Source organism: Solanum pennellii, chromosome 11, assembly GCF_001406875.1.
Source record: "Solanum pennellii chromosome 11, SPENNV200".
NCBI lineage: Eukaryota > Viridiplantae > Streptophyta > Magnoliopsida > Solanales > Solanaceae > Solanum > Solanum pennellii.
In genome coordinates this window covers 9,646,193-9,667,369 of record NC_028647.1, presented here as the reverse complement: position 1 = coordinate 9,667,369, position 21,177 = coordinate 9,646,193, and the positions used below count along the sequence as shown (strand labels likewise).

Sequence of the window (21,177 nt, the reverse complement as noted above, 5' to 3'; positions counted from 1 at the left end):
ACAAGCCAAAAAGAATTATCTCAATGAGTTTAGATTAGTTATTTAATTCCTAATCATGTTTTATTATTTTATTTTTAGTCAAAAGAAATTTCCGAAAAACAAATATTTTGTACTATCGAAAAAAGAAATAAACCTATTACTATTAGAATCACATACAAAAATTTGCATTTAAAAAATATAATGTTTTTAGATATATTTTTCAGTTTTTGAAGAAGATATAGTAATAAAAAAGTTACCGTTCATTTATATTTCATAAAAGATGAAGAATTTCATCATATTTTGACAAAATTTCTATGTTAAAAACTCTTTTCTAAATTAACTAATATACTGCAGGATATATTTTCTAGTTCCATTATAAACAAACAAACAAACTTATATTATTGCTAGATGATAATGGACTAACTAAAACGTAAATATTAAAGTTAGGAATATAACTAAGGAAATAAGGTTGTGGTCATTTTATTCAATTCAGAGTTATTTCTTTTATTCATTTTTTGGTGTTACGCTTGCAAGGGCTTTCTTCTTGGATTTAAAAAACAACAAACTCATCGAAGAGCTCTTGCCATTTTCTCCTCTATTCTTCTTCAGTGTGTGGTTGACCTTTCACTTGCTGTTATTGCAATCTGCTAACTATTTCTCTCTCAATTGTGGTATGTGTTCTCTTCAACTATGGCTCTATAATTTCTTTTGTTTGAACCCTAGAATCTTTGCATGTCTGCTGATCAGAGACCCATGTAGCTGCGATTTCCATCTTTCTATGTTTGTAAAACCATGGAGAAGAATCTTAAATCATGTGTTTGTTGTTCTAATTTTGTTTTTCTTTTGTTATTGTCTGGAAATTTTCTGAATTTGGGCATTCTGCAGAGAAATTACACGTTTCCAATTTTGCAAGAAATTAAATTAATCCAATACTTGGAATATGCTCATGTAAGATTTCTCTAAAATTTTTATAGATTTAGCCGACCACTAAAGCTCTAACTTTAGTAGCTAATTGCTTCAGTATTACTGGTTTCGGTAAATTTTCGGAAATGTACCCACCCATTTCTCATGTTTACGTCTGGGTATTGCTATATGATGGAGTTGACGACCTTGATGTATATACATAGTGCAGATGTCTCAAAATTTGATCTGCCAATTGTGTCATGCTCACTATGTGTTTGCCTATTTGTTAGAAAGAGTAGGCATCTGTGATTAGGTGCAATAAGTAATGAGTTTTTCGCTTATTTGGATTAGATTTTTGTCTCGGAATGATGATTAGGTCGTAATTCCCCTTTAGCTTCTGTTTGTCTATTCTAGATAGAGCACAATCAACTTCTCTTTCTTCAGACTTGTAATATGCAGAACAGAGTGGTCTGTTCCATGATGTCAAACATCGCCAAGCCTTTAACTGACCATCAATCTTTGTGGCGTTTGCACATAATCGTCTTTCATTTTGTCCCAACAACTTGCACATAATCGTCTTCTATTTTGCCCCAAGATATTGCGATCTGGCAAACATTGTACAAGGTGTTTTGTGTACGAAGTTGCATTGGTGCCAAGGGCTCGAGTCCTAATTCGATTACTACTGTGTTTGTTCTTATTTTTCCCTAAATGTTGTTGGTATGGAGTTTAATATTGTGCCGTCTCAATAATTCTGTTATGTAACAACTGATATTCAAGCTAGCAATTTGGTGCGTTTGTTCAAAGTTTTTTCCTTTCTTTTGTTGCATTTCGGCATTGCGAATGGTAACAGACGCAACTAAGACATTCAACATCTTCGCATTTTACTTTGATAACATTTTGGTCGTTTACTTACCCTTATTGTAATAGTTAAATTATTGATTTATCACTTCTTTGTGATTCATAGTTTCTGACGGAATGTCTGTTGTTTTGTCTTGATTGTGGTTTTCTTTGTGCATATGAAAACTTTTGAGTCATAAAAGAGCAAATCAGCAACAGAACTCTTGTGATGTTCTCAATGGTTGGGTCCGTGCTTACCTGAGCGAACCTCACTACAGAATCCTTCGTTATCTCAATTTGACCGACCTCTTGAATTATCAACATGTAATTGATTTACTCATAATTTAATTACTAACAAATTCGTTTTCATTTTTAGGTTCACTAAAATTCCTTTGTTTGAAGTTTCTTATATATAAAAGGGTCTTAAATTTAACATTATGAAGTCAAATGTTGCTTAAATTAGTTGAAACTTATGAAGTGAAAGTTGCTTAAAGTAATTAGTATGGGAAAGAAATAGTGACATTGGGCACCCGTGCGGAGCACGGGCACTTTATCTAGTATATACATATAAAATTACATGGATATTAGCTAGATATGATAATGGCTAAACTAAAACATGAATACTAAGTTAGAAACATAAATGCTAAAATAAATAAATAATAGAGTTAACTATCATACAAATGAATATTTTGGTATATATATATATATATATATATAATTATATATATATATATATATAATTATATATATATATATATGCAATAACTAGTGAGAAAATAAAAATACTACAATACATATATATAGTTATAACTAATATAGGAATGAATACATTGAATTAGATTATATCTATACAAAATACATACATATTAACCAATAGGCAATGACTAATCGAGAAAGATGTTGAGCAAATGAGATAAAGTATACATGAATTGGTTAGTTTAGTATATGGATTAATATGGATCATGTTAGTAAAGATTCTCAAGCAAACCACTGCCAAGTTCATATAAATAGTCAAGACATACATAGTATCAAGGTTGTGGTTAATGGTTCTGCACAGTTGCAGATGCAAAATAACCACTGAAGGAAGAGGTGGTTTTCTCCTCTCGTAACCAAAATCTCGAGTTCGAATTTGGTAATGAAGTCTTCTTCAGTTGAGAGCATGTATATTTTGTTCCCTAGGAAAGCTTCACTGTTATTTTCATCTTTAAACTCCATCCTATTCTGCTTCTTTTCTCTTACTATTCTAATCCCACAATTGTAAACATTCTAAGTGGGTGCTTCTTTGTGATGACCCTCAACTAAGTTTTCATCGCTTCTTTATAAAGTATTTACGCTGACATGAAAGAAAGCAGTCCTAAAGAGACTGCTCTATTGATAGTTTTTGGGTCATCAAGATAGACTGCTCCTTTTGCTCAAGTACAGAATTAACCTCTTGTTCCTGAATTCTTCTGCTATAGCTTCAGTGGCATATCTTCACAAATTTCTGGTTATATCATATGTGTGACTTGTGAGGTTGTGTAGTCACTCCTTTGTATAAAAAATAATCCAATGGATTGCGTCAATAAGATAATGAGAAGAACATATAAATTGATCTTTGTGAAATGGCCGAGGGAGAGGAATTAATTTCTCATGAAGTATTATCTCTGTTTAGCTGACCATGTTGGAAAACTGTTTTCCCTAGAGAGAGTAGTAATTATGTTCCCCTTTTCAGGATTGTTGAAAAGCATAAGAAAGACTTGGTGAATATTCTCACAATTTGACAGTTTTTTATGATGCTTCTTCACATTTTAAACATAGTTTGTGTGAGTTTGCTTCCCTTGGATCTTTATACTCGCGTGCATCAGTCATGTTTTGTGACTAATTTTACCGGGTTTCGAAAAATAATCACAACTTCTTTTAAGGCATTTCCGAGGATAATCATTCTATCAATAATCAAGCTTTGCATCAGTAAGAAAAAATGTTAGTAGGAAGATGATGAAGTTGAGTTGATCTGCTTGGTTGTTAGCTTTGCATCAGTAAGAAAAAATGTTAGTAGGAAGATGATGAAGTTGAGTTGATCTGCTTAGTTGTTTGATCATGCGTCTCAAGCTCATTTGGAAAAAAAAGTACTCCCTCTGTAATGCCAAATAAAAAGAGTAGTGTCTAGTTGTGGATGCGTTGGAAACCCTTAAATTAAGTATTTAATTATAATTTTAGTAGCTGTATTTATTATTCTAGAATACGGTTTATGTTTCATAGTTCTACAAGGATTATGTTAAGTTATAGTTATTAGCTTTGGAATAGGATTTATGTCTCCTACTTTCATGAAAATTAGATTTCCTATTGATGTAATAAAACTCCTATTAAAAGCGGTTTTTGATGAATAAATCGGTAAGTCATATTTTAGTAAAAAGCAAGAGATCGGAGTTCTCTCTTCCATTGAACTCTAAGGTTTCAGTCTCCCTTCAATGAGCTGAAGTTATATGCAAAAATGGGTCGATCTAGGAATTCGAACAAAGGCAAGGGAAAATTGAAGTCAATTGATTTAGATTTTCCTGTTGTTTGTCATCGTCCTGTGACTCGATCCTTCTCTAAGAATCCTAACAGTCTATTAATTACACAAATAGATGTATGAGGATATTGTATTTCATCAAGTTTTCTCATTATACTCTGTTGGCGATCCTCTTCCTCAGCCTCTTTTTATCAATTTGACTTCTCTTTTCCATTGTTTGCTCACAGGCACACCATCACTAGTGAAAAATATAACGGAGTGTATAAGGGAAAATACAATCCTTTTTATTTAAAACTAATGGATGACAAAAAACCAGAAATTGTTTTGAACTGGACACTTCTGTCCCAGAATTTAACAAATTTGTGATCAGCAACCAGAATAGACAAAAGCTTCTAATAATCTCCACCTTGAATTTCTCCTGCAGAACAAGGATCACCATGGGAGAGAGTTCGAGCAGAAGGAAGAAAAGAAAACAAGAAGAATCAGCCACGTCCTCATCTGAATCATTTTCTGAATCTGACTATGAAGTTGATAGCTCCTCTCAAGATGAAAAACGGCGAAAGCGTCGGCACAAACAGCGTCGCGAGGGGGAGAGGAGTCGGAGGAGCTCCTCAAGGAGTCATAAGCATAGGGAGAGGGCGAAGAGAAAAAAGAAGCCTGTGAAGAAGCGGGACCATAGAGGCAGCAGCAGTAGTAGGAGATCGAAACGAGAGGGAAAGAGGAAGTATTCAGATTCTAGTGAATCGGATACCGGTTCCGGGTCAGACTGTGATGATTTCCAGCCCGAGCGGCGAAGGGATAGTCCTGGGGATGTGGTCAAAGGCATATTGCAGGAGTTCCCTACTGTAGCTGGTGATTTGGAACAGGTACTACATTTTAATTGTTCTTCTGTAATTTGCTAATTAATTGTAGCTAGTGTTTTATTGTTGTTATTGTTATTGCTACTCATTTTTTCCCATGGTGTGATAATGGAAGAAATTACAACAATAATTAGTTTAATAAAGAAATCATCATCAAATTTTATAGTTAAACAATTGATGCATATAAATTCTTGGAAGTTTTAATGACCAAATATTGTTCTTAACTAGATGTGCATTAATTCACTTATGAAGCATTCATTTTTTGAGAAACTTTACCAATGTTTGATCCTAAAGCAGACATATTTCATAATGTACTTTTTTGAATAGAAGATTTATGTATTCTGAAACTACACGAAAAATGCTAGTAGTGCAATTAAGATTCTTAATGGTAGATTTTTTCCTTGGATTCTTGGTAAGGGAAATTGAAAAAGAATTTGAGACAAGGAGTATTATCAAGTAATTTATCTTTAGGGTTGTGTTAAATGAATAAATGGTTTGACCAAAAATGTTATTTTAATTGAGGAGTTGGATAATATGGTTGGATGGAACACTTTGTTTTTCTTTTAAAAGTGAGGTATGTGTCAAAACAGGCACGAAGAAGTTGCAAGGAACAAAAAGTATGAGATGCTGTTAACAAAATGCTTATCAAAATTCATAAAGATGAAACACAAATAATAGCTCCCTTTCCACTTGCTGGAGTTCCTTTTATTAGGAGCTGTCCTTTTCTTTATCTTTCATAACAATAGTTATCACATTCTAACTCTAGGCTCTAGCTCAATAGTATTGCTGAGTTTTGCACTAAATCCAGCAACCTGCATTGCTTCAATATTGAGGAATTAGAGAGTCCATGCTTAGATTGCACAGTGTCCAATGATTTGAGCCATCTCACAATGTGACAATTCATTTATATTCTCTTGTCTTCTGACAAAGTTTGCTGCAAATCGCCACGTCTTTACTCTTTGCTGTAGAATTCTTGTGTTAAATTAGGTCATGTAGGTCTTTCGAGGTGAGGATTCTGACTTTCAGTGATGAGCTATTTTTCCAAATGATCTGCCAAGGAAAGGCTGCATTGTTTGCATTATTCAAGGACCTTACCAAGTGAATACTTAATGAAGAACTAGAATTTTTACTCTTCCAGAAAATTCCATCTATATGTAAATCCCCTGCAGTATCCTAGTTTCTGTCAAAAGAATCCCTTTCTACTTCGTTTTAGTGAGTATATACATGACGTATTTGTTTTTGTAGGCATATAGGAATATACTTGTGTCCATGAGCATTCCTATGTGTATAGACTATAGCAGATTGGGTGTCATTCGTTGTGAACATATTATGTTGTAGAGTCTCTACTTTTTGAGTGTTAGCTGGTATACAGGAGATTTTACCATTATTAAAAAAGTTCTAACCTAAACAAAGGAATTCGTGTCCTCTTTGTCCAAAAAAAAAGGAAACTTGTGTCCATTATTAAAAAAGTTATTTACCTTAAGAAAACAAATTGTGTCCATAAGCTTCTACTCGATCATAAATAACATTAAATATGTCCTTAAATTAAGGATTTGGTATACTTGTCCGAGATAGTGCACTTATCCCCTTCCCCTACGTTTTCTTTTTTCCTTTGGTTTATTAGTGCACACTTGATATTTCAGGATTTTAAACCATTATTATTGTATCTTCCAGTTTATATTGAGATATAACAATGAGCCAAATTCAGCTAACGTCTTCTGTAAATTCAATACAGCTTCTACAAATGATTGATGATGGACAAGCTGTAGATATAAGGGGTTTATCTGAAAAATTGTTGGTCAAGCGTCTGCGAAAACTGTTCCTCTCCTTAAACCTTAAGGAAACGGGTGATCATGTTTTTCTATTACCATCAAAAGCATTTCCTACTTTGGAGACTGTAGGACCCTTAATCCGCTCCCAAATGCAACTTCAAAGTCAAGAGTTGCATCAAAATGATGAGCAGTCCAAGCCATTGGATTCGGGAGTTGGACAGGAACATTGTAATGCCAATTTGAGTTTACCAAATGAAGCAGCTGGTGGTCATAATGCCAATTTGAGTTTGCCAAGCGATAATGCTACCGCTTACGATGCTAATTTAAGCTTGCCTGCCGAAGAAGATACTGGCCAAAAAAAGAGGTTAGTAAAGAAGGTTTCTGCCTCCAAATTTGTTATATTACATAGAGAGAAGTCCATGTCCCTCACCCCCTCCCTCCCCAAACACAAAAGTAAAAAGGAATTACACTTTTCCTTTTTTTTACCTGAGAAATAAAAGGCAGTGGTGATGGTTGAGTAGGTGGTTTCTTCTTTTATCAAAACCTCATTCTAGTCCTAAGTTGTCTTATTTTAATTTGCTCTCCTTTGCGCTTGTGCAGGGTGATTGGTCCTGCAATGCCTTCTGCAGAACTACTTGCTGCCGCAGCTAAGTTGACTGAAGCACAAGCGGAGCTTAGGTAAACCTCAATTCTCCATTGCAGTTTATTGCCTCACTTAGATGTGTACTTGCGGACTTGTTTTTTATAACACTAACTGACCCTATTGGTATTTAACTTTAACTGTATTTGGAATGTGCTCAAGGGAGTAGATACTTGATTCTTTACTTAGCCTAATCAACTAGACCGTTCTACAGCATTGATAACAATGCATTGCTCAGACTATTGGATATGGGTGTAGATCTAGGGCTTGGGTTCTTCATCACATAAATTTTAGGATTCTGGGGGTATGGATCTGAATGCGGATACAGGTGCTGTGATACGATTAATTAAAGTTACTGAACTAAAACTAATAAAAATTTGTTTCTTTGTAAACCCTAATATTTTAATCATAATCATAAGATATCTCGTAGTCATAGCAGAGCATTCTCATACTTTATATAACTCTTCTCTCTCTATATATATGACATAAACCCAAAAATCAAACCAAATACCCAATTAATCTATATTTCTGTGTTCTCGGTCATATATGTAGTCTATGAACTGGAGGTAAGTTGACCAAATCCGGTGTGGATTCCACATCCACACCCATGTCGTGTTGACATGGGTGCAGCGGGGATTTTGAAGAGTCAGAGTAAGTCAGATTTAAGTTTCTCCCTTCAGAAAATCTTTGGTTCAGAGATGGAAAAACAGATTGGTTTTGACATATTAACACAAGAAGTACTATGATCTTCTTGGATGAGTTCACAGGTTTGATCAGCCTCTCTTTGTTGTTTCTACAAGTATTTCTTGCTCACAGAAGTTTAATAGTTATCCCTTCCACACTCAAGAAGCTTCAAATAACAGTTAGGATGTCATCTATGTTATACCAGACTAAAGTGAACTGCACTAAGTGTCTCTGACAAATGTTTCCAGGGATGTTGAGCTGGAAGAAGATACTGAATTGTTTATAGGGCCCCCACCTCCTGCTTTGGTGACTGAGGTAGAATCAGCAAACGAGGCCGAACGTTTTGAAGAGGTTCTTTTTCCATTCTCTTCTTTTCCCTATTGGTCTATCTGTTGTCTGTTTCTATGTAATTTTCTCCTTAACAATCATACTTGTGTGATCTTTCTTAGTACCTTCAATCTGACATAATTACACTTGAAATTTGGTTTGATAATTAGTTTTATGATTATTTGACATTCCTTTTAATTTAACCAAACCAAATGGAGCTAACCCTCTAGATTTCTAGATACCTTGAATTAACCCCCATATGAGCCATGGAAAAATACAAAAAAGAATCCGCCATGTGGTACTTATATGGTACTGTAATTTGTATTTTCTTTTGAAAGAAGTGGGGTTGTTTTTATTTTCAAAAACTGACAGTACTTATTTTGTCTGTTCGCTTGTTGCTCTCTCTTCCTCTCAGTTAGCAAAATTAGAAATTTGAATTGCTAAAAGTAACAGAACCTTGTGATTTATTTTCTCGTCACTGCTTTACAACTTCTCTTGGTCTTCCACTCTTCCTTTTCCTGTGCTGCTTTTTATTTCTGTTCTGTTAACTTCTAGTAGTGTTTGGGATTCTAAATATATGATGTAGTGAAGCCTGGCTTTGTCACATTTTTACACCGTTAATTGTGGGTTTGGGTTTGGTTCATGTTCATTTGGTTAAGGTGAGTTGAGAATCTTCTTTTCTATGTAACTCTTTGTTGACAATCTAAATTGTGTATAACGAGTACTTTTACTTGGTTAGGTTACAAGAATCATGGTAGCAGATGCAGACAACTCATATGATGTTTTGGGTGCGAACAGAAATATGTTGAGTGATAACATGAAGAAAAGGTAAATTGCTTACTTGTTTGTGGAGAGCCATAGCAATTTTTATTTAAGATTAGAGTAGCATCTGTAAGTTAGAATTCGATCCTTAAAATTATTGACGCCCAAGATTATAAGTTGTCCGCATACGGCCTTCAATTTTTGAACTTGGTCTGGTAGATGAGCTAAGTTGCTCCAGACTTTCCTTTTTCCTGTAAATAATGCTTGGTTGGATTTCTGAACCTGAATAGTCTTGGTGCCTAAATATAGTGAACCCAGTCAGAGGTACATCTCCTATCTCCTAGAGAAGCGGCTGAACAGCTGCGAGCTGCTACTTCCCTGGAGGATGGTAGTAATAATGCTCCCTGATGGCATGTCATATGTTGCTTACAAGTATTGAGTGGTTGTAGAAGTGCAGCGATCTTTTGGCCTTGCACAATACTGATCTAAGTATCTAGTGATTTGAGGGCTCGGTGATGAAACTGAATCTGAAATCTGAAGTCTATACCGTCAATAAATTGTTACCTTTGTCAAAAAAAAAAAAAACTGTAAATTGAGTTACACTTTTGAATGTCATCACTGAATGTCAAATGCAAGTTGCATATCTCTGTGTATAGGTAATGTCTAATATGCAAAATGCCTCTTTTGCTTTTAAGTTATTCAAATCATCTGTCCGGTACTAGATGTAGCCTTCATGATTACTGAAATATTCAAACATGTTTGCTTTCGTATTTGCTTATACATTATTTTGAGATATGTTATATTACATCTATAATTTGCGATTTTATACTCAACGGTAAGTCAAGTTGCTGTCATTTAATTTGTTAAGCATTTTGCCTTCACGTACTTCTAGTTGAGGAGGAGTTAAATGGATGTCCCCTACTTTATTATACGATTTTTGGATTATATATCCAGCACTGTTCCCTGAGACAAGTGGATATTTTGATAATTATATACACAGTTGTGGCGTGGCACACACTTATACCATCACCATAAAAAGAGGAACTTTACCCACAAGTTGTTCACTTGAATAAGCATTATTTCTTTCTTCCTTGTCCTCATGGTGTAACTACTCCTGTTGGTATGTGAACCATAGATGTGGATTAGGCGTCAGTTGACTGTTAACTTGTAGCTGCTGGTTGACTGTTAACTTGTGGCTGCTGCTGTCAGTCATGCTGTTAAATGCACCTTTAAACTCCATCTTCATTTATTTGTTATTTTGGTGTATGCTTTAGGTACTGGAAGTTGTCTCTTATGGTGCATCCTGATAAGTGCACGCATCCTGAAGCTCACCAAGCGTTCATCAAGCTGAACAAAGCCTTTAAAGATTTGCAAGATCCAGATAAAGTGAGTAATTAAGTGATACAATCATTTATTTTCCTCACAAATTTTGTTATGTGAAGAGAAGCTTCCTTAAGGTCTGGCTTAAAACCCTGTGTTGATTTTCTAATTGCAAGGCTAAATGTAGATTTCTTCCATTTATTTCTCATTATCAAACTTCAAATGGACATATTTTCTGCGCAAGCAAGGGTAACTGCTCCTAGTCATTTGGGTGTAAATATTGTCCCATATATTTTGGTTCCAGATGTTGAATATTTCCAAATTTTGTAGTTGGTTTGTGTTGCATCTTTTCGAGTAACCTAGTTAATTTTGAGGATGGACCATTATTTGAAAGTGGTTCTTGTCAAATTTGCCTTAGTGTTCCTTAGGATTGCTAAGTTGGATAGCTAAGTGTGAATCAATTATTTTGGTGTCATTTTCTTTCTTGTTCTCCTGGCATATATTTCTTTGGTTGAGATAAGAGCTCATGATTCATGTCCTTCCATTAATATTTGAAAATACACTTTAAGTGCATTATCTCAATTTTGTGCCAAGAAATTTTGGTGCAATTGGCACAATTTTGCAATTAACATCAGTGTCACTTTCTGTTTATGAATTGTGTGACTTTTTCGGCTTAACATTTTACTAAGGAGTTGATAGATTCTTAAATTTTAGTTTAACCAGTGAAGTCGAAAAGCGTATTAAGAAAATGAAATGGAGAGAAAAAAACCTGGAAATACAGAAGTGGAGACTTCTGCCTACTCGAGAAGTTGAAAAATCATTAAGACATGCTGTCGTTTTAACTTATAAGCAAACCACTGGAAGTTGTGAAGGCGGAAGATCATATACCTTATTTCACAAAATTAGTATTTAGTTTATCAACAGAATGTCAGAAGTTAAGAAAGAAGTGGTTCCTTTTTTTCCCCCATGCAATCTTTATTATTTATTCAAGGTACTATTATATGTTTTTCACGTGTGTATTCCCTTCCTAAGTTGCTTGGACTCTCCAGAAGTGTTGCCGCACCCGTGTTGGATCCTTCAAAAATACACTATTTTTGGAGAGTCCGAGCAACATAGCTCCCTTCATGCAATCTTAAATCTTCTACATTTATAAGTGACACTTAAACATGGATTTAGAAGGAAATTAAGAAAGCTAAAGTTTATTTGGCTTCCTTGTACACAAAAAACGAATCAGGCAATGACTTATGCTCTCATCTTTTGATAGAAATTAAAATACTTAGGAAGAAAATCATACTTTTGCAGGGAACTTTGAAAACTGTAATTAGAGAACAGTCAGTTGGATTGGATCACATGGTGGTTTTTTCCCCTAGGGACTGCAGTTCTAGATGTTTCTGTTACTATATCACTTTCAACTCACTTGGTTGATTCCCAGTCTAAAAGAATTATCATTGTGAAAAATCAGTAGGATATTATATAACCACTCAGAATTAACACAATGAAAATTTGACTTGCTATGATTTAATGCCGTAACATCAGGTATTCTAGTTATTGTGGCCTACCATTGTTTCATTCAGTTCCTTGAGCTTACATTGTAACTTTCTATATTATGGAGAACATTTACAGTATACTATGTTTATTTTGGGTTTTCCAAAAATGTAGTTTTCATTTAATTTATCAAGATGTTGTTTTATTTTGTAGAGGGAAGTGTTGGATGAGAAAATAAAGCGCAAGGAAGAACAAGAGGAAATGAAGGTACATTTTTTTTGTGTCCCATTGGGTATGAAGATAACTCAGAACACTCTTGACTACGGATCTGTTAACACAAGATTCGGTTCTGTAGGCAGAATTACAAGCTATGCGTGAAGCTGCCCAGTGGAGACGTTTGCAAGGTTGGTCCATTTTGCTAAACATGGTTTATCATACATTTTATTCTACTATCTTGCTCAAATTTTATGTGATTGGTACCTAATGTTTTATTCAACTTCGCTATTGCTTAATTGTCTGTGAACTCCATCTATGTTGGTCAGACTCTTGCCACACCCATGTCAATCCGACACAATTCGGGTGTGGATGTGTGAAGATGGAAATAACAGAAGGAAATCAAAAAGTAGAAATAGAATAAGAACGAAAGGAAGAAAGTAATCAACCCAAGCAAGTATACTTGAACCCACTGATTAGCATTCAATTACTAGAATGAAATAGAGGAAAAGAAATGAACTCATATGTCTATACTTACTGGATTGAGAAAATTCCTTAAAGGGGTTCTGTCAAGGGAGCTCTTCATCAAGTAATTTGCCTTAATATACCTTTCATGATTTTATAATCCCCAAAGTGCTCTTCTCTCACTAAAAGCCTAACTCCACTTCCTTTTAATTCTTCCATGCCTCATTGCTTGGACTACACTATGGTGCATGTGACTAGACAATAGAAATTCTATTTGCAGCACAAACAATAATCTTGTGTAGGCGTGTAAGGTCTGCGTACACCGACTACACCCCACCCTGCCCAGACCCCACTTGTAGGATCACACTGGGTATGTTGTTGTTGTGTTGTTCCGGGTATGTGATTGTTCCCTTTGTCATGCTCCACACCTTTGAAGGATATATGGTTCCATCTATCGTTTGTCCATTACTGATGAATAAAAATACGAAGACTATCTGCAGGTTTGGCTACGGTATCAATCCATTTCAGGAATCCTGTTTGTTTATGTACACCACTACAACCATGCTTCTCGTTAAGATATGCAGTCAACTTTAGAGGAGACTGACACAGTTGAATATAGATAGCGGAAACACATGTAGATGTGAGTTAGGAAGAGATAGAGATGATAGTGTCTATGCAATTAATGTTGAATTCAGTAATGCATCATTTAGACTCACTGTTAGGTGAGCCGTCTCTTGAGGATTGTCATGTTGCATGGATCGCTGAACAATATAGTTATGAAGTTCGTCAAGATCCAAGATCTATTTGTTGTGTCATATTGTCGGTGGCTTATTCAGTTATTCCACATTTATAAAGTATGTCTGGTATAAAACTAGTAAATGATATGGTCCTTTGTAAAATAATCTATTAGTAAGAAAAAATGATAGAGAGTACTGTCTGTCTTCTCAAATTAAATTCTGCATTTCCTCGTGCCAAATTTATCTTTCACAAAGTAGTGACCTTGGGGCTTACCATACATAGTCAACAGTTCACGTTATACCCTTTAATAACTTGATAACATAAACACTATCACCTTATATTTGGTAACTTCTTATACTATGATTTTTTTTGAGCCAAAGGTCTAGAAAGCAATCTCTCTACCTCCCAAGGTAATGGTAAGGTCTGCATACACACTACCCTCCCAGACTCCACTAGTGGGATTACACTATGTATGTTGTTGTTCTTATACTATGATTACAATTTCAAACTCCAACTTAGTATTCCCTCTGTATCAACATATGTGAATCAATTTGATTGGGCATGTAATTTTTTATTTAAGAAAGAAATGGGAACTTTTGAAACTTGTAGTCTTAAACATGTCATAATATTTGGGTGGCTAAAAAGTTTGCCATTCAAGGTAAAATGAGAAGTTTTAAGTTATAACCTATCCAAATTTAGTAAGCGGTCATTCTTTCTGGAATAGATTTAAAAGGAAATGTCACATAAACTGGAACATCGGTAGTAATTTATTATGGCTCTATATTTTGGGATAAGTCATGGTCCAAGTATGGTTATAACATTCGATTTGACGAGGAGGAATTTCTTTTCATTAAAATTACTATTTGTTTCAGGTATCTCCATGGAAGGTGATGATCTGCTGTTAGCAGAGATGGAGGTCAAAGTTGCACCAAAAAGAGATGAATGGATGACTACACTGCCTCCTGAAAGAAAAGTAGGGTCTTGTTTCTTCCACTCAATTTTGATGAATGTCCTTTTGCTGCTTTTCCTTAAGATTTTGACAGATCAAACTCGGTTCTATTTTTAAATGTTCAGGCCAAGATGCATAACTGCTTATCTAATTGTTCTACTACTCCAGCTGCCTCAATCGATGCATTTGACATATTACAAATAATATTAAATATAGGTTATTTGAAATCCAACAAGGCATGATCATAATAATATTTTTCAAGTTATGAAAGAGATCAAAGTATGAGATAAGGGGTTAATATACACTCATACTAAAAAGAAGAGAGAATTTTAAACTGGGATAGTGGAATGTAGTTGGCAGGCCAAGATAAGTTACTGTCTAAACGTTGGGGATTTATTGATAGTATACGTACACACACACAAGTAGCTAACCATACCCGCAGCTAGGTTGGGATTGAGGTGTAGTTGGTTGGTCCAATATTGTTTGACTATTCCGATATAATTTCTAACTGGAAGTCTAAGCTTGAAGTCAATCCTGATGTCTCTGGCTTCTCGCTACATACCTGTTCTTAATTCTTGTCCCTCCCAGTCGTGGAGCCAGAATTTTAACAAGCGGGTTCAAGATCTGAAAAATTAGGCATACGAAGTAGTCAAAGGGGGTTTGACATCTATTATATATACCTAAAAAATTATTTTAACCATATCTTAATTGTTGAAATGGAATTGATATTGAACAATAATCTAATAGAAGAAAAAACAAAGTGAATGGGAAGCTATGGCTCTGGGGAGTTCATTGAATGGCAACACCAGAATTTTTCCCGTAAGTTACCAGTATTTTATTCCCTACTCTGAAGGAACAAGAAACAGTAATTCTAAGAAAATAACAACATATGGTTATCATACATGTATAGATTCTTGAATACATAATGTGTGTTACCATGCACTATATAGTGGGATCCAAAAGAAAGACAACATGAAATCCTTGACTAATTTCTGAATGAGAAACTGCTAAAGTGTTTTTCCTTTCTTTTACTTGGTGAAACTCTGCATGATGTATTGCATGACTTCTTAGGCTGGTGTTGTGAGCATGCACTCAAAGACGAGCTTTAGCAAAAGCTCGAAAGAAGGCCGTGGTGATACTAGTGCCTGGACAGACACCCCATCAGATCGAGCTCAGAAAGCCAAAATGAAGTATGTTCATTCTCTCTTATTTAGATCTTTTGGATATGATATTAGAGACGTCGGTTCAATTTTTTTGTATTTTCAGTTATCTGGAGGCTTTCAATGAGGCTTCAGCTCTTGCTTCTAAAGAGCTGCAAGAAAAGAGTAGATCAAGTGTGGATGCTGAACTGGTGGAACAGTATAATAAAGCGAGACGATCAAAATCTATGGTAGAAAAGCATCAAGAGACGGCTCGTAGCAAGTCAAAGAAAAAATCAAAGCAGGAATCAACGAAAGAAGAATGGCAAGGAAATCATCCATGGAAACCTTGGGATCGTGAGAAGGATTTGACAGCGGGAAGGCAAAATGTTAAGCTTGATGCCGCGGACATGTCTCAGGGTCTCACTTCGAGGTTTTCTTCTGGATCCTTCCAAAGGAACTTCCTCTAGAAGATTTGTGGTCATCTTCGATGTTTGAACTTGTATTGCCCCTTAATATAAATATACATATTAACTTAAAAAGAGATTAGATATCCTGAACATGATTTGGAGGGGAGTTGATGAAAAAGAATTATTTTCCTGTGGTTGGAATTTTGATAAAATTTTCGTTATAACCATGAAAATCATGGCAACGATTCAACATACATGTATGTACGTGGCTTGCCTACGTTGATGTTGAACGATGCGTATGAGATATAACAATTGGCCACATATAACTGTTATACAATATTTCCTACATATATACACAGACATAAAGCTCATATTATTTTTCATCCATGTATTATTTGTACGTACATTTTTTTTTCCATATTAAGTTTTTAGGATTTTTAATAGAAAATTAGCACCTCTAGGTGATTGATTGTTATATTTTCTTTGTAATAATTTGTATAAATTCATTTCAACTTAATTTAACAAAAGATAAACATCTGAATCATAATAATGGAGAAAAATCAAGGATAATATAAAATTGCAAGGACAAAAATTTAAGCTTCTATGAGAAGTAGATAAAAAAAAATGAAACATCAGTTCATTCACAGTTAAAAAAATATCTTGAAAAACAGTCAATAGGTAGCTAAACAATAAAAAATTCTCAAAGGCAACCTTTTTTAACGTGCCTTGCACCCTTCAACATTTCTTTCTATATATATTTGCCACCTTTTCCTAGAACAATTGCACAAACTTCTTCTTTTGTTTCAATTAAAAAAGATACAAAAAAAAATAATATTACTGATCATAGAAGATTAATTTTCATCTATAAACCAGGGTAACAATGTAGCAATTGACTCATATGATTTTGATCATCGCCGTCTAACGGAAAATTAGGGTAAGAATAAGAATAAGAAGATGGTGCCTCAATAACTTGTGGTGCAAACAACTTGTCATCAATATTCCACTCATCACAAAATTGATCTTCATTGTTGTTGTTGTTGATGGAATTTTGGCCTTGATGATCATTTGTAGCCAAACTTGTTGAAATGGTAGTAGGGCTATCAAGTTGTGGGAGTTCATGAATTAGTAGTTGATTATTGTCATAACCAATATTATTTTGGCTTGAGATTTGATGACTTAAAGGGAATTGATGATTGAAATTTGATGTTTGGTTGAGAGGATTAATACTAGTAACATTATAACTTGGCATTTGTGAAAGGGAGGGAGGTGGTCTAGTTGAATAACTTGTGTTGGTTCCTCTCATATAATAATTGTTGTTAGATGGACTTGGCTTCTTGAATGCCCTACATACTACCCATCCTTCTTCCTGTCAATTCACAACAAATTACCAAACTTTTTAGTAAATTATACATAATTGAGTAATAATCTTATTCACTCTTAATTAATTAGAGTTGTCAATTAACTTCCAAACTAAATCGTGATCATTATAAACAAAAGAGGTATTATTATTCTTTTAGCTACTAATCCATTTATCCTTTGTTTCATTTTGTGTAACATTCATCTATAATACCAATAAGAATAATGCTATTCTATATAAATGCAAAAATAATCTATCTCATTTTACTTAGTGACAATTTTATAGGTATAAAATGTAATGTCATGTTTAAATTTTAACGTACCATAAGTTTCAAATAATTTTTTTTCGAACTACATAATCAAACCCCTCCTTTATATTTTCCACAGGAAATGAAGTACTTAAAGAACAAACAAACAAGGATTGTCTTTTCAATAAATATGTTCTCCAAAACTTTTTCCCAACATCAAAAGTAACCCTAAAAAGGAACAAGAAAAACTTGTTTCTTTTAGTACTTTGCCATGCCAATTAATAAACTTTATAATAAAAGTCCAACAGTCAAAAAGAAACAAACTTATTCAAATAAATAAAAGACAGAAAGCATTTCATGCGCGACACAATATTAATTACTACTTCTAACTCGCGAAGGTGTTCGACTGAACACAAAATTTCAAAATCAAAGTTAAGATTTTTAAAATTTGTGATTTAAAAATTTATGTCGCTATAAAGCATCTCATTAAGAATAAAATAGAATAATAAAGTGTTATATATATAAGAACAGAATGAATTATATATATTCTACCTAGAAAAAAAATATATATATATATATATACTCCCTCTATTCCAATTAAATAACTAACTTTTCTTTTTTAATCCGTTCAAAAAAAAAAGACACATTATTATATTCAGTAATTGTTTAACTTCTAAATGTTCGATTTACTCTTAATGAAATACTTTTATAGTCGCACAAATTAACATATTTTAGATGATAAATTTCAAAAGTTTATTAAACTTTGATACGTATCAATTCAAATTACATCACATAAATTGAAACAGAGAGAGATTAGGTAACCTGAGGAGGTCCATGTTGAGAAGTTTGGAGACGATATTCATGCATGATCCAATCACTTTTCCTTCCATTAGGAGCTCTTCCTCTATAGAAAACAAGTGTTTTTCTCATCCCTATTACCTTCTCCTTTGATAACACTGCTTTATCTCTTCCTGTTGCCTTCCAGAATCCGGCCCCCGTCGCGCGATTTGTTCGAGTTCCTGTTGGATATTTCCTGTCCTTGTGGCTGAAAAAATACCATTCACTTTCTTCTTCATATCCCAGTTTACACCTATCTGTGCATGCATGTCAATAACCTCATGTCAATAACCTAGCTCATCACTAATATATACTACATGTTTTGTCCGTCACAATTTATATGATTCACTCTTCTTTTTAGTCTGTCTCAAGAAAATGATATATGTACAGTTATATAAACATCTAGGACATATATATTTAGACCATAAATTTCAAAGTTTTTTCCTTTCTGAAACTCTATTCCAAATAAAATTATATCACATAAATTAGAACGTATGAAGTACTAAGTAATGAATGTTGATAGTCTAGTGGTATCGATAGAAGTCATGTTTTATAGTGTGATAAGTATGGATTCAATTCTCATTGTTTCTGGGGCTTTGCCTGATCTTTGTGTGAATGATATTTTCTTTCGTTTTAATTTGTTTTTTTGGCTTTGATCTGTCATGAACTTTAAGAAAGTGATTTTTTTTTGAATCGTACAGACTTGAACCAAAGATATGTTGAACATACCAAAATACTCTTTAATGATGTGATCTTAAACATGTCAAGTAGAAAATTAGAATTAAAGAGTCACAAAAAAAAAAAGCTATGAGACACTTGTTTTAAACAAAGTGAAAAAGAAAGTAATATAAACAAATTGAAACAGACGGTGGAAATTACAAGAAGATTAAAGAGATGAAAAGAATGAATGTACCTTGGATGTCCCATGGCTCCATTCTATAAAGATCAATATCAGTGATGACATCAAGATCAATCTTGAGTGAATTAATCTTTCTCTTGAGGTAGTATCCAACAAGTTCTTCCTCTGTTGGATGAAATCTAAATCCTGGAGGAACACATGACTCCATTTCCATCTTGATCAATCTAACAAATTTTATTTTTTGAGAACAAAAAAAAAAGAAAGTTATATATATATATACTATTGGAAGATATTTTTTGCACCTTTTTGTTAAGTAAATATGAAAAGGAAACTTCTATTATATATTTATAAGAGTGTGAATATTATACTTCTCTTATCTTGCAAGATTTGTAATGATTCTACTCATTAATTGACATCCATTCGTGAGCAAATTAAAAGTCATCATTACCTCATTCTTTTTGTTTTTTTTCTTTGGGGTGGTGGGGTCAAGGTCCTCCAATTTAAAAATATTTTTTCAAGATTTATTTTCCTTCTTTTTATTTTTTTGATTTTTGGAAATTTGAAAATAGGAAATCATAATTAATTGGTTCCTACCAAACAAGAAAATATGAAAAATGATGATGAATAAGCCTGCAATGACCTTAATTAGTTGCATGCAATTCATGCTACTAACATTTAGGCAATTTCTATGATGAAAAGGAAAATAAAAAAAGTAGACGAAAACATTGACTTCATTTTTGTTTGTAAAAAAAAAGTATATGTATATATTATAATTAAGTTGAAATGATTTCTTTGAGTGCATTCCACTCAATAACACATGATCCCTTAAAGAAAAAACCCTTTTCACACACTACCTATACACATTTTTCACTTCATGACCAATGAATTATGACATTCAAGAAAATGATAGAATTGCCTTTTTTTTTTCTTTTTATATTTTCTCAACCAATCAAGTGCTAAAGGTGGTCCATAATCTTACAATGTAATTATTAATACTCTACAAAAAATAGCATAGAATTACACAGAGGAAATAAAAGTAAGTAAACATGCAACCATTGACAATATGATCTTCTAGTTACAATTGAAGAATGTAGAAAATAACTAATAAAACCTTAAGATCAAAATGTACAAATTATAAGTGAATTCATCTGCATGGAAACACCACAAAACTTTCTGTACCACATAAAAAATAAACAAAGATAGAGAGACCCTTTACCCTTTTTCAAGCTCGGAACAAGGGACGAGCGAGATTGAGAGAAGAAGGAGTTGTAGATGAAGAGAAGAGAGACTTAAAGAATGAGAGAAATGAGGTGTTAGTTGAAATGTTGTTGGTGAGGGAATAAATATTTTTACTTATATATAGAAAAGAAAAAACTTGTTTAGCTAGTTAGTGAAAGAGTAGTGTGTGTGATAAGGAGGTACACAAAAGAAAAAGAATTACTTTAATATTCTATTATGACACAATGCGTTTTCAAGTTTTTTTTTTAATAATATAAAGTTTTTTTTATAAAATTTAATGTTTGCATCTTTCTATTAATGTCTTTTATATATTTTTTTTATATAGATAAAAGAAGAAAAATGCAATCTAAGGGTTAATTGATGATTACGCGTGGGGTTGGCATATTGTTTGGACGGCGTGACAACGAATTTACACGCCACCTTCCTCCTCTTCTTCCCCCGCCGTTATATTATGCTCTAAGATTTTCTCATTCTATAATTCTCAACCAACTTGTTAATTGGAAGTAACTTTTGTACCCTCATACCATAAATAAGGGTCTTTTGGGGGATATTTTAAAATTAATTTTATATTTGTTTAATGTTTTTTTTTTTTGATAAATTTATATGTTTAATTGTGACATGACTAGGTCAATGGTGAAAAAGATCGACCCAGAAAAAATTTCAG

The 21,177-nt window shown here is 33.6% G+C and overlaps 2 protein-coding genes across 4 annotated transcripts; one reads left to right on the top strand and one right to left on the bottom strand.

Annotated features, from left to right (window-relative positions):
* The first annotated feature begins 463 nt into the window (after positions 1-463).
* On the top strand, positions 464-16,361 carry LOC107004910. 3 transcript variants are annotated; one of them, XM_027912991.1, is made up of 13 exons: positions 464-650; positions 4,438-4,477; positions 4,635-5,076; positions 6,806-7,206; positions 7,443-7,520; positions 8,415-8,517; positions 9,233-9,321; positions 10,530-10,641; positions 12,274-12,327; positions 12,416-12,464; positions 14,349-14,449; positions 15,497-15,615; positions 15,692-16,361. In XM_027912991.1, the coding sequence occupies exons 3-13, from the start codon at positions 4,648-4,650 to the stop codon at positions 16,032-16,034; spliced, it is 1,878 nt and encodes a 625-aa protein (XP_027768792.1). In that variant the 5' UTR covers positions 464-650; positions 4,438-4,477; positions 4,635-4,647; the 3' UTR covers positions 16,035-16,361. The 3 variants fall into 3 exon arrangements, with proteins under 3 accessions (XP_027768792.1, XP_015058803.1, XP_015058804.1); XM_015203317.2 differs by lacking the exon at positions 4,438-4,477 and having other exon boundaries at positions 465-650; XM_015203318.2 differs by lacking the exons at positions 464-650; positions 4,438-4,477 and adding an exon at positions 1,923-2,043.
* A 267-nt stretch (positions 16,362-16,628) lies between these two features.
* Positions 16,629-20,612, bottom strand: LOC107004212 (NAC domain-containing protein 30). Its single transcript, XM_015202453.2, has 4 exons — positions 20,491-20,612; positions 19,329-19,498; positions 18,401-18,672; positions 16,629-17,340 (listed from the first exon to the last, which is right to left on the bottom strand). Exons 2-4 carry the CDS (start codon positions 19,486-19,488, stop codon positions 16,837-16,839), a joined length of 936 nt encoding a protein of 311 aa, XP_015057939.1. The 5' UTR covers positions 19,489-19,498; positions 20,491-20,612; the 3' UTR covers positions 16,629-16,836.
* Positions 20,613-21,177: the final 565 nt, after the last annotated feature.

Coding starts and splice junctions, on each gene's coding strand:
- LOC107004910 (XM_027912991.1), top strand. CDS start 4,648: ATGGGAGAGAGTTCGAGCAGAAGGAAGAAAAGAAAACAAGAAGAATCA. Junction 7,207..7,442: donor GATACTGGCCAAAAAAAGAG/GTTAGTAAAGAA, acceptor GCGCTTGTGCAG/GGTGATTGGTCCTGCAATGC. Junction 15,616..15,691: donor GCTCAGAAAGCCAAAATGAA/GTATGTTCATTC, acceptor TTGTATTTTCAG/TTATCTGGAGGCTTTCAATG.
- LOC107004212 (XM_015202453.2), bottom strand. CDS start 19,488: ATGGAAATGGAGTCATGTGTTCCTCCAGGATTTAGATTTCATCCAACA. Junction 18,673..19,328: donor GGAGCCATGGGACATCCAAG/GTACATTCATTC, acceptor ATGCATGCACAG/ATAGGTGTAAACTGGGATAT. Junction 17,341..18,400: donor CTCAACATGGACCTCCTCAG/GTTACCTAATCT, acceptor GTGAATTGACAG/GAAGAAGGATGGGTAGTATG.